The sequence below is a fragment of the Trichosurus vulpecula genome, chromosome 6, assembly GCF_011100635.1.
Source record: "Trichosurus vulpecula isolate mTriVul1 chromosome 6, mTriVul1.pri, whole genome shotgun sequence".
NCBI classification, from domain to species: Eukaryota; Metazoa; Chordata; class Mammalia; order Diprotodontia; family Phalangeridae; genus Trichosurus; species Trichosurus vulpecula.
The window spans coordinates 277,488,582-277,502,663 of NC_050578.1; the positions used below are offsets into that span (position 1 = coordinate 277,488,582).

The following is a 14,082-nucleotide window of genomic DNA, read 5'->3' on the forward strand; positions in this document are numbered from 1 at the left end:
AACAGCCTATTGAGCACAGCTCCAAATTGTTTTCCAGAATGGTTGGACTAGTTCCCAGCTCCACCAACAGTGCATTAGTCTATCTGTTTTCCCACAGACCCTTTCTTTTCTGTCATCTTAGCTGTTCTGATGGGTGCGAGGCAGTACCTCAGAGTTGTTTTAATTCTCATTTCTCTAATTATTGTGACTTAGAGCATTTTCCCCCATATGACTATTGATAACTTGGATTTCTTCCTCTGAAACTGCCTATTCCTATCTTTTGAGTATTTATCAATTGGGGGATTGGCTCTAATTCTTGTAAATTTGATTCAGTTCCCTATATATCTTAGAAATAAGACTTTTATGAGATAAATTTGCTGCAGATTTTTTCCAGTTTTCTTCAAATTTTAGCTGCATTGTTTTTGTTTGTGTGGAAACTTTTTAATTTTATATAATGATAGTGATCCAGACTCTTCCTTTATCCATAGAGCTGGTGGGTAATTTCATCCATACTTCAAAATTTGCTTATGATGTTACTATTTATGTCTAAAGCATGTACTTCTTTTGACTTTGTCTTGGTACATGGTATGAGATATTGATCTATACCTAGTTTCTTCCAGACTACTTCCCAGTTTCCCCCAAACTTTTTTTTGGATATTGAGTTCTTGCCCAATAGCTGCGATCTTTGGGCTTATCAAACAGTAGGATATTGTGCTCATTAGCTTCTGTATTTTGTATACCTAACCTGTTCCATTGACCAACCATTTTGTTTCCTAACTGATCCCAAATTGCTTTGACGCTTATAGCTTCATAGTATACTTTGAGATCTGGCCCCATCCTTCCCAGTTTTCCCCCACTTATCCCATGATATTCTTGACCTTTTATTCTTCGAGATGAATTTTGTTATTATTTCTTTCTAGCTCTCTAAAGTTATTCTTTGGTAGTCTGATCAGCATGGCACTGGATAAGGTGGCAGGCTTGTGCTGACAGGTGTGAAACAGAGCCTCGGTTCCTGCCTTCCTGGAGCATCCAGTCTAGTAGGGAGATGAGACTCTTTTGATGAAAACTGCAACCACAGGCAGTGTTGAGGCCCATTATGAACAGTACAGTTATCCCCTCCACATTGCAGGAGTTATGGTGCAGTGCCCACCGCCCCCCGGTGATCTGGAAAATCCTCATAAAAATTTTTGGCCCTCCCTTTGTACCAGAGAAGAAGTCTGAAATTTTTCTTTTTCTTTCATGTGGTATTTACAGTACCTTGTTGTAAAATCTGGGTTGATATTATGCAATGCCATACTGCTATTTTATGCATTTCCAAGTTTCTGAATGTTTTCTATGTCATCTGCTGGCCTTCACATGTGGTCTGTGACTTCTGCAAAACTCCCCTCAAATTACCATTTAATTTATGCTGACCTCCATATAGCAAAACCATGGTAGGGAAAGTCTCAGTGTAGAAGGGATAACTGTACAGGCCACAGGAGGCAAGAAGAGGGAGAGCCCACTCCTGGAGGGGTGGTCACAGGAAACACCTTACCTTGGGGCAGGAAGAGTTTTCTGTACGAACAGGCTTCTCGGAAGAGTAGAGGACCACTTCCAGGGCTGTTCTTGGTTGTTGTTCTTGTTTGTTCAGTCATCTCAGTCATGTCTGACTCTTCATGACTCCATTTAGGGTTTTCTCGGCAGAGATACTAGAGTGGTTTTGCCATGTACCGTTTCTTTCTGTGGCTTATTTTACAGATGAGGAAACTGAGACATTAGGGTAAAGTGACTTGCCCAGGGTCACATAGCTAAGGACTATCTGAGGTCAGGTTTGATCTCAGGAAGATGAGTCTTCCTGACTCCAGGCCTCGCACTCTATCCACTGTGCCACAGTCATAACAACGAGGCACGTTCTTGGAACTCCTGGACTGAAGAGTGCCTTTCTTTGGCTGATCAGAGATCTGGCCCTTGGGAATCTCTTGGATGTTGCACATCTGACATAAAAGTGAATTATGTGTTCTGTGTTTGTACAAATCTGTCTCCTTCTTCCCTGGGGAGTAGAGTGACTATAATGGGCTACTGGAGATGTTTTATGTTTCCTCTCCCATTCCTGCAAGTCCTTTGTGTCTTGAGCATTTTCTGAGCCAGAGGAAATTAATTCTTGCTCCAGACTTGATACTGTATACATTGAGTACCTTTTCCCCACGTTGTAGGGAGACCCTAGATGTGAACCCTACCTATGCTTTGTTTTGGGGCTTTCCTTGGAAGTTGACTATAGAGTTGGAGTGGGGGAAATGTGTGTGTGTGTGTGTGTGTGTGTGTGTGAGACAGAGACAGAGAGACAGAGAGAGAGACAGATAGACAGAGAAAGAGAGAGAGAGAGAGAGAGAGAGAGAGAGAGAGAGAGAGAGAGAGAGAGGCCTGACTCTTCCATTGGGATCAGGTGCCCCTCCCCCAGTCTTACATGAATCCAGGTCTAAGTGAGCCCAAAGATAGAGCCCCTTGTGGGACACCATAGTGGACTGGGGGTCACACCTTTAAGGCTCAGCTCCTCCACAAAGCCTTCCCTGATCCCCTGATCCCCACATCATTTGTCAGCATTCTTTCATTCTCTATCTCTTCTCAAATTACTTTATATGAACTTATCTGTATATATGTTATAAAAGGTAGGCTGGTAGTGGACTCTGTGAATTTGTTTTTAAAAATATTTTGATAACTGTATTTCAGTACAGTTTTCTTTGCCTGCTACATATTTCATTTTATACATGATTCTGTGACAGGGTCCCCAGGCTTTCCCAGACCACCACAGGACTCTGTGGCACAAAAAAAGTTGAGTCCCTGGTTGAGGGCTGGTCTGGGTTCAAATCCTGCCTCTGACACTCACAGTAGTTGTCACTTCACATCAGATGGGCCCCTTTGAACCTACCAGGAGAGAATAAGGCAAAAGCAAAAATTCCCAATGGCTCCCTGCCTTTGAGGGAGGTAACTCTTGTTCCTCACTCTCCAAGCCTCCTTCTGCTCCTTAAATCTTACACTTTTGTCAGGGGAAAACCCAGATTCCTATTTCCCCCTGCTTATATAAGATCTATAAGATTCACTTTCATTCTGCTGTTGAGCTCCCAGCTGGAACATGACTCTAACGCCAAAGAGAGAGAGTCTGCGCTCACTGTCCATTTATTTCCTATCACTGGCAGTTCACAGTAATGAGATACGTACAAACTAGATGCTGCTCGGGCCGATCTGGCATTCAGAGTTGGTTAAACGGAGATTTAAGCAAACTTGGAAGAATGGAGGCAAGCGTGGGAGCGGGTGTTCAGTCTCCCTGGGAAGGAGAGATGAGGAGAGAGGGCTCCTACACCTTCAGCTCTTGGCAAAAACAAACAGCTCTCAGTCTCTTTCCTCTGGGCCCTGGGGGCTTCTGCAGGGTTTAACCCCTTCCGGAAGTAAGGGTGGAGCTGACCGCTGGTGCGGTGGTGCCGATGCCCAGCTCCCCTTCACCTCTGGATTTATTGCTCACATTCCGTGACCCCTTATTGCACATTGCAGAAACCTTGTCCAAACCTCCTTCCCTGTGCTCACTTCCTTCCCCTTTCAAGGTTCCCACTTTCCTTCTTTTTCAGCCAAGTCTCTTTTCCTAGGTCAGTGATGGCCTCACTGTCCCAAGGAGCTCATGCAGATGGGCCTTGGGAGCTTTATTTCTGCTGGCAGAAGCTGATCTCTGTCGTTGGTCCGGGTGAAATGATGTTTTAAGTTCTGAGTCTATGATGCCTCTGATACTCGGTGACCGTGGTAGATCCCTGAACCTTTCTGAGCCTCAGTTCTCTCGCCTGTAAGGCAGTTTGGCTGACCAAGAGAGTACATAAAGTGGAGCAATATGGAATCAGTCTGGGGAGGCAGGTTGGCGCCAGCCTGTGAAGGGCTTTCAGTGCTGGAGATGTCTGTACAGTGTTTAAGCCTGAGGCAGTGGGTAGCATTGAGGCTTCTTAGGCAGGGTTGTGGCATGTTCAGATCATGCTTTAGGAATATCAAGCTGGCAGCTAAGAGGAGGGTGAATCAGAAAAGGGAGAGAGGCAGGAAGAACACTGAGGAGACTGTTACAGTAGCCTGGGTGAAAGGTGATGAGAACTTAGGGTAGTGGTTATGTGAGTAGAGAAGGTAAAGGATATGAGATATGGAGAAAGAATCAACCAGACTTGACAACTGATTGAATGTAGAGGATGATAGAGAGGGTGCCTAGAGGGAAGGCAGTGCTAACAGAAATGAGGGTGCTATAGCTAACATCCACAATGTCCTTTGCTGGCATCCCATCATATTTGGGAGATACATTCTATGAGGAAAGATATTGGCAAGCTTGAGCTTGTCCACAGGAGGTTGACCAAGATAGGGAAGGGACTCCGGGACATGTCCCACAAGTAGGTGACAGAAGACCCCAGCTGCGTATAAGGGGGACATGATCCTGTAAGAATACAGGCAGGAGAGGGTGAAGCTTTAGTAGATCTAGGCTGGGGACAGAGGGTGATCAGAGAGAGGAGAGGCTCACTGCTCAGGGTGGAATGGACAATAACAGATGATAGAAAGAAGGTAAAATTCAACCCTATTTTGCCTCTACTTTCTTTTTTTTTTTTATTACAATTAGCCTTTATTTTCCACACAACTTTTTTTTAATTTCTCTTCCACTCAATAGTATTTTATTTTTTCCAATTCAATGTAAAGATAGTTTTCAACATTCACACAGATTTTGAGTTCTGAATTTTTTTCTCCTTCCCCACTCCCCCAAGACTGCAAGCAATCTGATATAGGCTGCACATGTACAAGCATATTAAACGTATTTCCATATTAGTCATGTTGTGAAAGAAGAATCAGAACAAAAGGGAAAAACCCCAAGAAAGAAAAAAACAAAAAGCAAAAAAAAAGAGAAAATAGCCTGCTTCAATCTGTATTCAGACCATTTTCAATCACAAGTCTTTTGGAGTTGTCTTAGATCATTGCATTGCAGAAAAGAGTTAAGTCTATCAAAGTTAGTTATCACACAGTGTTGCTGTTACTGTGTGTAATGTTCTCCTGGTTCTGCTCACTTCACTCAGCATCAGTTCATCTAAGTCTTTCCAGTTTTTTGAAATCTGCCTTTTTACTTCCATTGTCTCCAGGAAATGGGAAAATCTTTAATCAGAGGATAGGACAAAAATGGCAAATAGGGTCTTAAAACCTCAAGAGGTAAATGGCATGAGAACTTTTAGGGTTCGAGTGCTCTGCATCCCAGGCTACTGAAAGAAACTGGTCAATGGGAAGGCTGAGCCAACATAGGTGAGGGTTTTTTTTTGAGGCAATTGGAGTTAAGTGACTTGCCCAGGGTCACACAGTTATAGTATCACAGTGTCTGAGGCCAGATTTGAACTCAGGTCCTCCTGACTCTAGTGTTAATGCTTTACCCACTGCACCACTTAACTGCCCTTCGAAGTCAGTGGTTTTTGAAAGACCATGGAGAACAGGTGTTGTGGGACAAGAGAAGGGAAAGCATTCCAATTTTCAAGAAAGGCAAAGAGAAGATTGTTCAAACTGTAGTCTGGTGCACTTGACTTTGTACCCTGGCACCCATATACATCTAGGATGTGTGCATTATTAAAGAGTTGTCTTCTGAGCATTTGAAAAGGGAAGGAGTGATCCCTGAGAGCTAGCATGACTTCATCAAGAAAAGGTCATATCAGACTGATCTCATTTCCTTTGGCATTTCTTTTTTGATTACTTGAGGGGCAGATCAGGGAAATACTGGGGACATAGTAGACCTGGGTTTCTGAAAAACATTTGACAAAATGTGGTCAGTAAATGATGTTTAATATCTCTGCTTTTTGACATTTTTTGGAGATCTTTACAACTTTATAGTTAATTTTTGTAAAGGTGCTATATACAGCTTGGCAGTATACAAATTTCTTTCTGTCTCCATTCAGTAATCACTAGTTCTTTTGTCTTTAATTTTTCTAATATTAGATTCTGATGTTTATTCTTTCTTGTTTATGGTCTGAAAGGGGCTCATTCCAGTCACTATTTTAATTGAAGATTTGGATAAAAAGTGTGGAAGGCATGCTTATCAAATTTTCAAAAGACACAAAGGCAGGAGGGTAGGAGGGATAACTATCATGTTTGATGAATGAAATAAGATCCAAAAAGCTCTCAATAGAATGTTGGACCAAATTGGAAAAGGTGTAATATAGATATTGACTTATACTCTTGGGTTCAAAAGATCAACTACACAAGTACAAGTTCATGGAAGTATGGCTGGACAGTATGTCTGAAAAACATCTAGGGGAGGGTGTTAGTGAGCTATCCCAAAGTGGAATGGGTGGCTGCCCCTCCCTGCAGACCTTCAGATGGTCCTGGCTTGGTGATAGTTCAGATGAAATTCCTCATCAGGAACCTATTGGGCCAGATGACCTTCCAGCCCAGTGGGTCAAGCTGATGCAGGGCCAGTTTGTCTTTTGGAGTCCTTGGTGTGAATCTATTTGGACTGGTAAGGTTGGGAATCCAACCCAAGGAATACCTATTAAGTCACTGGGGACACAAAGACAGGACAAAACACCATCCTTCCCCTCAGGGAGTTTCCATTCTACTGGGGAATGAGGCAGAGACAACTTTTCAGATCCAAGAAGACAGCCTTTATTACACTGAACTGAGGTGGAGTTAAGTTGGTTGTTTTCTAGATGGAGGGATAGGTCTCCAGAGTCAGTCAGTCAATAAATGTCCAACTCACTGTGCTATGCATTAAGATACAAAGTAAGGCATAAAAACAGGCCCTGCCCTCAAGAAGCTGACATTCTGATGGGGGGCATACCGCCGTGGATAGTCCATACAAAGTCATGGAGTCGGGAGATGGGTCTTGTGTTCCAGGAATTGCAAACACAGAGACAGTGAGGTTGGGCCACCCAAACCAAGAGATCAGAGAGAGGAGCTCTCCCCAGTCCTTCTAAGGGCAGGCTCTGCCCACCTCCCACCACAGCTTCTTTTGGTGCAGAGACAGCACATCTGGCTTCCTCCTGCTGGTACAAAAATCTGGCTTATGGCTGACTTGGAAGGACAAAGAGCCCCCACTGCACTGGATTCCCCAGCTGGCTTGGTCCCTCAGTTAGGTATGAAGGCAAAAAAAGAAGAGGCAAAGTTCTCAGTGGCCTTGCTGGACTCTTTTTAGTGCTCCCAGCTGAACTCTCTGCCCTCTATGTCCTGGTCTCTCCTCCCCTCTGCTGCCCGGCAAGATGGGTTATGCGGTGGTAAGTCCCTCTCACCAGCATCTCCAGCGTGAGCTCTGTGAAGATGGCCGTGAGGCCCCAGATGCGGTAAGGGCCATGCAGGAAGATGGGCAATGTGTAGCTGTAGCGGCCCTGATGGCAAAAGTGGGTGTAGCCCTGGTTCTGGGGCTGGAGCAGGTGTGCCAGTGGCATGGTGAAGACATCATCCACCTGGTAAGAAAGAAGAGTGAGGACCATTAGAGCCTGTGGTGGGAGCGGTGATTCTGTCCAGATTTAGTAACCATTCGAGGCACCATGCTGGGTCCTGAGGGGCACAGAGAAGGGAAAGTGGTTCTGGTTGGCAATGGCCTTGCCCTTGGGACCTCCTGAAGGAAGATCCACAGCTTGGTTGCATGTACTGTCTAGTACTCTGGAATACACTCATTTGTGGGTGGCAGATTTTGGCCCAATATAAGGAAGGAAAAAAACCCAACCCTTTCACTAAGGGAATTTAATTGTACAGCAAAAGTGCTTAATACATGCCTGTTGAATTGAATCTAACTACCCCAAGGTGGAAATGAGCTGCCTTGTAAGGTAATGAGTTCCCTGTCACTGGAGGTCTTAAGCAGAGGTTAGTCACAGAATCACAACAGCAGGTCCCTTGGAGGCCAGCTAACCCAAGCCACCCCTGATGTAGGACATTCTCTAGAACAGTCTTAGCCAGCGATTGCCCGGCCTTCATTCAAAGGGGAAGTCCACGCCCTCCTGTGGCAGGCTATTCTGTGCTGGGAGAGCAGTAACTCTAGGAAGGTCCTCCTCACCCTGTCCAGCACAGAGCTGCTTTCATTCTGGGTGAGTGTGAGCTCTATGAGGGCAGGCACTGGATCTTCTCTCAGGTTTGGGACTGAGCCCAGGGCTCGCACAAGGCAGATGCAACGGGGTGTGGACTGGGCAGGGCCAGGCACGGGGAGGCCTCGAGGGTCTGGGGCTCACTCACCTCCTGTGGGTTAGGCGTGAGGTCCAGAGACTCCAGGGCCCCCACTTGGGCAATGACTGGGACAACGATGGTGTTTTTCTGTAAGCAGAACAAGAATGATCCCAAGTTTAGAGCAGGAAGGGACTTTGGAAGCCATCTTCTAGAAAAGGGAACTGAGGCAGGCAGCGTTGAAGTGACTTGTCCAAGGCCACACAATGCCTGAGGCAGGATTTGAATCCAGGTCTTCCTGACCTCAGATCTGGTGGCTGCCCATGGAAAGGAAGCCAAAGATGAAATGGAGCACAGCCAGGGTTCAAGTAAAGGCCCCCTTTTCTGGGTGGGGCAGGAGCTGCTCCTTCAGACTTCACTTGGCTCAATGCAGATGCCCGGCTCCACATCTCTGGAGAGTGGAGAGACCGAGGCAGCCACAGAACTGGGGAGGCCCCTCTAAGCCTCCTGCCTGGGGTCTCAGGGAGGGGCAGTGCTTACCCTATCATTCACTGGCTTCATGATGCCCCACACACTCTCCTCCTGGATGGGCAGGCCTAGCTCTTCCCTTGTCTCCCGGAGAGCTGTGTCAACAATATCCTGGTCCTGAGGGTCACACTTGCCCCCTGGGAAACTGAGGCACAAAAACATGAGGAAGGCTTCCATCCCCTGCCACTCTTGCTGGGGGCAACAAGCTCTGGGGAAATATAGGGCACTGGGGACCGGCAAAGAATGTGTCATTGAGGAGGCTGACCTGGGAAGGGCAGGGGAGTGCCAGGGGAGCAGCATCTCCCACCTTGGATCTTTCCTAGCATCAGAAGCCCCTCGCTTCTGTGTTCTACATACAGGGGCTCCTCCAGTTCTGATGTTCTAGGTTCCAAGGTCCCTTCCAACTCTGACATTTAGCATTCTCAGGCCCTTCTCACCTCTGGTATTCCACATTTCTAAGGCCTCTCCTGGTTCTCTGACATTCTGCATTCTAAGGCCCCTCTCAGTTCCGGCATTCCACATTCTAATGTTCCCCCCAGGTCTAACATCCCATGTTCTATGTTTCCATTTATATGTTCCTCTATCAACTCAGACCCAAACCCAAGAACAGCCTGCTCTCCCAGAGGCCAGCCCTGAGAAGGTCATGAGTCTCTCCCAGAGCTGGGCTAGGTCCAACAATAGACACCCCAGTCAGCTGATGCTGGCTGAGGCATCTTCAAAAAAAAAAAAAGTGAAGGAGGCCTGGGTGAGATGGCCTCCCTCCCCCTGGCTCAGTGCTGGCCACAAATGGGCACAACCCAGTTTAGGGAGAGGGAGCTGAGGGAAGGCCCCAATAGGATGAGCCCTGGATACATGGATTCAAATCCTGGTCCTGCTACTGGCTGGTATAACCACAATGACCAAAGTTTCTCAAGTGTCTACTGTATCCAAAGAGCTGTGGCGGGCTTGGGGGAGATCCAAGGTTCACTGGGGGCACAAGGCTCCTCTGGCCCATTCACCTGGAAGGGGACCCTCCAGGCCACAATAAAGCATCTGAGCAGGACTTTAAGCCAGACAATCGCAGGATGTCAGAGGTGGAAGGGTCCTCAGCCACCATCTACTCCAATCCTCCCATTTTACAGAGGGGACACTTGAGGCCTGGAGGAGGGAGGTAACTCACCCAGGTAGGTGAGCCCCAAACCCAGGGACCTGACTCCCAAGTGCCACTAGGGATGGGCTGGGGTGGGGGCAGCCTGCCCAAGCAGTCTTGTGACTTAGGGAAGCTGGGTGGCCAAGACCAGCCTTAGCATCCTGTGCCCACCCAGGTACCTGACGTCCCCTTTGTGCCTCCCTATGAGGCGGCTGGAGCGGAGCGTGTAGAGAAGGGATGGTTCTCCGTGCACAGAGCACAGGGGCACCAGCACGGCCGCTGAGGCCTCCCGATGACGGTATCTGGCCGTGGTGGCCTCCAGCAACTGTCGGCAGCGCATTTCATTGGCACTGGACAGGGCGTGGCGAGCAGCCTCCTCTGGGCTCAGGGGGCCATTGCCTCCCCAGGGGCTGGGCTGCCTGCTTGCCAGGCGCAGTGTGGGCAGCATGGCACCTCAACCTCTGTGGAGGGAAGGAGGCCTGGGTAAGATGGTGCCCCTCCCTCCCCCAGCTCAGTGATGGCCACAAATGGGCACAACACAGTTTAGGGAGAGCGAGCTGAAGGAAGGCCCCAATAGGATGAGCCCTGGAGACATAGATTCGAATCCTGATCCTGTTACTGGCTGGGCCTGTGACCTTGGACAGGTGACACCCTCTCCCCAGGCCTTGGCCTCCTCCTCATTAAAGGCCTCCATGGTCTGCAGAGTCTGTTCAAGCTAGGTGCCATCTCCCCCCACCCCTATCACCATGGGTGACTCTGGCCCACCATGGGTGTCTGAACTCAGCCTCTTCCCTCTTCCCTTTTCTGCTGGGGGCTCCCTTCAGCCTGGCTGCCCTCTGCTCACTCCCCCTCTTCTTACCCACAGAGACAAACCCTCGCCCCATCAGCCAAGTCTGATGTCCACCTTCAGCTACACCCATGGCTGCCCCACACCTCCCCAGCAGTGGCCTCTAGCTAGCTGGTCTCCCTACCTCTCTCCCTCTCTCTCCTCTCTCTCTCTCTCTCTCTCTCTCTCTCTCTCTCTCTCTCTCTCTCTCTCCTGTCCAGGCCAAACTTCATACAGAGGCCAAAGTGATCAGGCCAGGCTGCTTCCTGACTCCCAATGACCTCAGACACCCAACAACCTTCCCCAGCAGGCCCAGCAGGCTCCTTGGCTTAGAAACAGGGCTCCCCTTCTTGTACCTATGCTTTCACCAAATCAGCCTGGTGGGGATTTCACAAATGTTTAAATTCTGCTTTCGATCTTTTGCTCTCAAGCCACAGACCAGCTTGATGTTCCTCCCAGGGACATACCCTGGTCATCTCTGTGATGATGCACAGGCTGGCCCTTTTCTGGGGCCCTTAGAAGGCCCTGCTTCCTTCCAAGCCCAGCTCCCGACCTGGGCCGAAGCTAAAGGAGGCGGGTCCCCTTCAAATATATTGTATCCAGCTTGTATCTAGTTCTCCCTTTGGTTCCTCAGATACAATGTAAGGTCCCAGAGGGCAGGCACGCTCCTTTTTCCTTAGTAAACAGCCTTGAGACTGGGGGCTTGCCCACTGGACCTGCTCGAGGAAGGTCTGAGCTGGCTTTGTCCTCCGGGGTCTCCCCAACTCTGATTTTGTCCTCTGGGGTCTCCCCAGCTCTGACTTTGTTCTCCAGGGATCTCCCCAGCCCTTTGTTCTCTGAGGTCTCCCCAGCTCTGACTTTTCCAGGATCTCCCCCAACTCTGGCTTTGTTCTCTGAGGTCTCCCCCAGCTCTGACTTTGTTCTCCAGGGATCTCCCCAGCACTTTGTTCTCTGAGGTCTCCCCAGCTCTGACTTCTCCAGGATCTCCCCCAACTCTGGCTTTGTTCTCTGAGGTCTCCCCCAGCTCTGACTTTGTTCTCCGGGATCTCCCAGCTCTTTGTTCTCTGGGGTCTCCCCCAACTCTGACTTTGTTCTCCGGGATCTCCCAGCTCTTTGTTCTCTGGGGTCTCCCCCAACTCTGACTTTGTTCTCTGAGGTCTCCCCAGCTCTAACTTCTCCAGGATCTCCCCCAGCTCTGACTTTGTTCTCTGGGGTCTCCCCCAACTCTGACTTTGCTCTCCAGGGTATCCCCCCCTCTGACTTTGTTCTCCGGGGTCTCCCCAGCTCTTTGTTCTCTGGGGTCTCCCCTAGCTCTGACTTTGCTCTCCAGGGTATCCCCGCTTCTGACTTTGTTCTCCGGGGTCTCCCCAGCTCTTTGTTCTCTGGGGTCTCCCCTAGCTCTGACTTTCTCTGTTCTCAGCTCTGGTTCTCTCTTCCCTAAGGTCTCTACCAGCCTGTGCCAGTATGTACTCTAAGAACCCTCCCGTTTGTTCTCTGAACCCTGGCAGGGACACTCCTAGGCTCTGGAATCAAATCCCACCTCTGACACTAGCTGTTTAAGTCCCTCCCCCTCCCAGGGCCTGTAAAAGGAGAGGGTCGGTCCCGATGGCCTAGGACGCCCAATGGCCAAGCTGCCCCCTCCAGGGGTCCCTTCCTGCCCAACTCCGGCTCAGGGGTTGTCCCGGGAATGCGCCCCATCCCCACTTCGGTCCCTGTCCGCGTCTTTCCGGGGGAGCCTGGAAACCGCAAAGCGAGGCGGGAAGGTTGGGGGGGAGTGGGAGGAGCGAGGCGGGGAGGAGTCATCGTCAGGCTCGGTCATTATCAAGGTCAAGGTCAGGGGCAGTCTGGCCCTTGTCCCGCGGCCCAGCCGGGGGCAACACGAGGGCCAGCGAGTCAGGGTAGGGATGGGGGGAGGGGGGGAGATCGAGGAGCCCTCCCCCCTCCCCCCAGCACTGACCTGAGCCCTAAGTGCCCGTTGCCGGAGCAAAATGGCTGCGGGGGCGGGGCCGGGCCGGGCGGGGCGTGGGTCCTGGCCCGAGGAGGGGTCCTGGGGACCCCCCCCGGCCCCGCGCCGGAGGGGGCTGTGCGTGTGCGCTGGGGCACGAGTGCACCCACAGAGGGAGGCGCGGGGAGGGAGGAGGCTCTGCGGGGGGGTCGGAGGCCGGTGCCCACACACAAGCACACACACCACCCCCGGGCCCCGCCCCCGGCCTGGGCTCCAGCCGGGCAGAGGCTCCGCCCCGCCGGGGCCCACCTAGGAAGAAGGTGGGGCCTGCCTGCAGCTGGCCCGAGGCCATGGGGGCGGGATTGCCAGATGCGGGCGGGGACTCCTGGGAACACACCCCCTTCCTTCCCTAGGGGTTCAGATTTCTGGACTCGAAGTCTAGCGTTGTACCGCATATCCCCGCCCCGTTCCCCGCCCCTCCCGTGTCTTGTCTTTGTGACCTTAGACAAGTCTTTTCCTCCCACCCCCCCCACAAGAAGCAAGAGGTCATCCTGGATGACCACCGAGGTCCCTCAAAGGTAATCAAAGCAACAAGCTTTGATTAAGTGCCTACTATGTGCTGGGAATGCAAAGAAAGGCTATGGGGCAGTCCCTGCCCCTCAGGAGCTCCCACTGGCAACCTTGCAGAAGGTGGGATTGGAGACTCGGTCGCTAGGCCACATCCACTTATCTGCGGGGCTGGAATCTGAAGGATGAGCCCAGAGCCCGGGGCCTTCTCCACCTCCGGAAGGAAGGGCCCACGTGGACCTGGGGGCATTGACAGCCCCTCAACCCCTTCTTCCTGGTCCATTTCGTTCAAGGCTGCATCCTTCCCGTGTCAACAGCTGTTCTCTCTCCTGTCTCCTATGGTCCCTAGGCAACCCCCACCCCAACAGGCCACATATTCCTTATGCCCACCACAGGCTGGGAAAGAAGATGACCCTCTTTATTGTAAGGGACATATCTGTGTTCAAATCCTGACCCAGACATGCACCCTGTCACATGACCTGAGCCTCAGTTTCTTCTTCTGTATAATGGGTGTGCTCATACTTAAACTATGTTTCAGGGCAGTGGTGAGGGAGGCCCTTTGTAAATCCCTAACTCCTGAGCCACTTCAGTGCTTCCAAGTGCCTCATTCCTGATAATGTCGGTGATAGATAGTTGTAAAATTGGATCTGTAATTCCTCTGCTGGCTCCACACCCAACTGGCCAATCTCTACTGAGCCATAGAAGCCTCCTCTCCATCACCGCCGGCCCATTGCATGGGACAGCTCCTGTCTGCCACTCTCTCCATTGCTCTAGGGCCAAGGGAAACAAGCCTATCTCCCCCATGATGTCTTTTCAGACCCCAGAAGGCAGCTGGCAGGTCTTCCCCCTTCCTACCACCCTGAGGCTCCTCCAAGCTAAAGGTCTCCAAATCTTTCAGTCCATCCCGGTGTGGCACCATCCTGAGGCCCTTTAGTTTCTGGGCTGCCTTCCTCTGGACAGCCTCCAACGGATCAACACGATTCCATG

The 14,082-nt window shown here is 50.4% G+C and overlaps 1 protein-coding gene across 1 annotated transcript; it reads right to left on the reverse strand.

Annotated features, from left to right (window-relative positions):
• Window positions 1-6,585: 6,585 nt before the first annotated feature.
• Window positions 6,586-12,791, reverse strand: NUDT8 (nudix hydrolase 8). The gene is made up of 5 exons (XM_036762354.1): window positions 12,541-12,791; window positions 9,937-10,218; window positions 8,641-8,773; window positions 8,173-8,250; window positions 6,586-7,406 (listed from the first exon to the last, which is right to left on the reverse strand). Exons 2-5 carry the CDS (start codon window positions 10,203-10,205, stop codon window positions 7,164-7,166), a joined length of 723 nt encoding a protein of 240 aa, XP_036618249.1. The 5' UTR covers window positions 10,206-10,218; window positions 12,541-12,791; the 3' UTR covers window positions 6,586-7,163.
• Window positions 12,792-14,082: the final 1,291 nt, after the last annotated feature.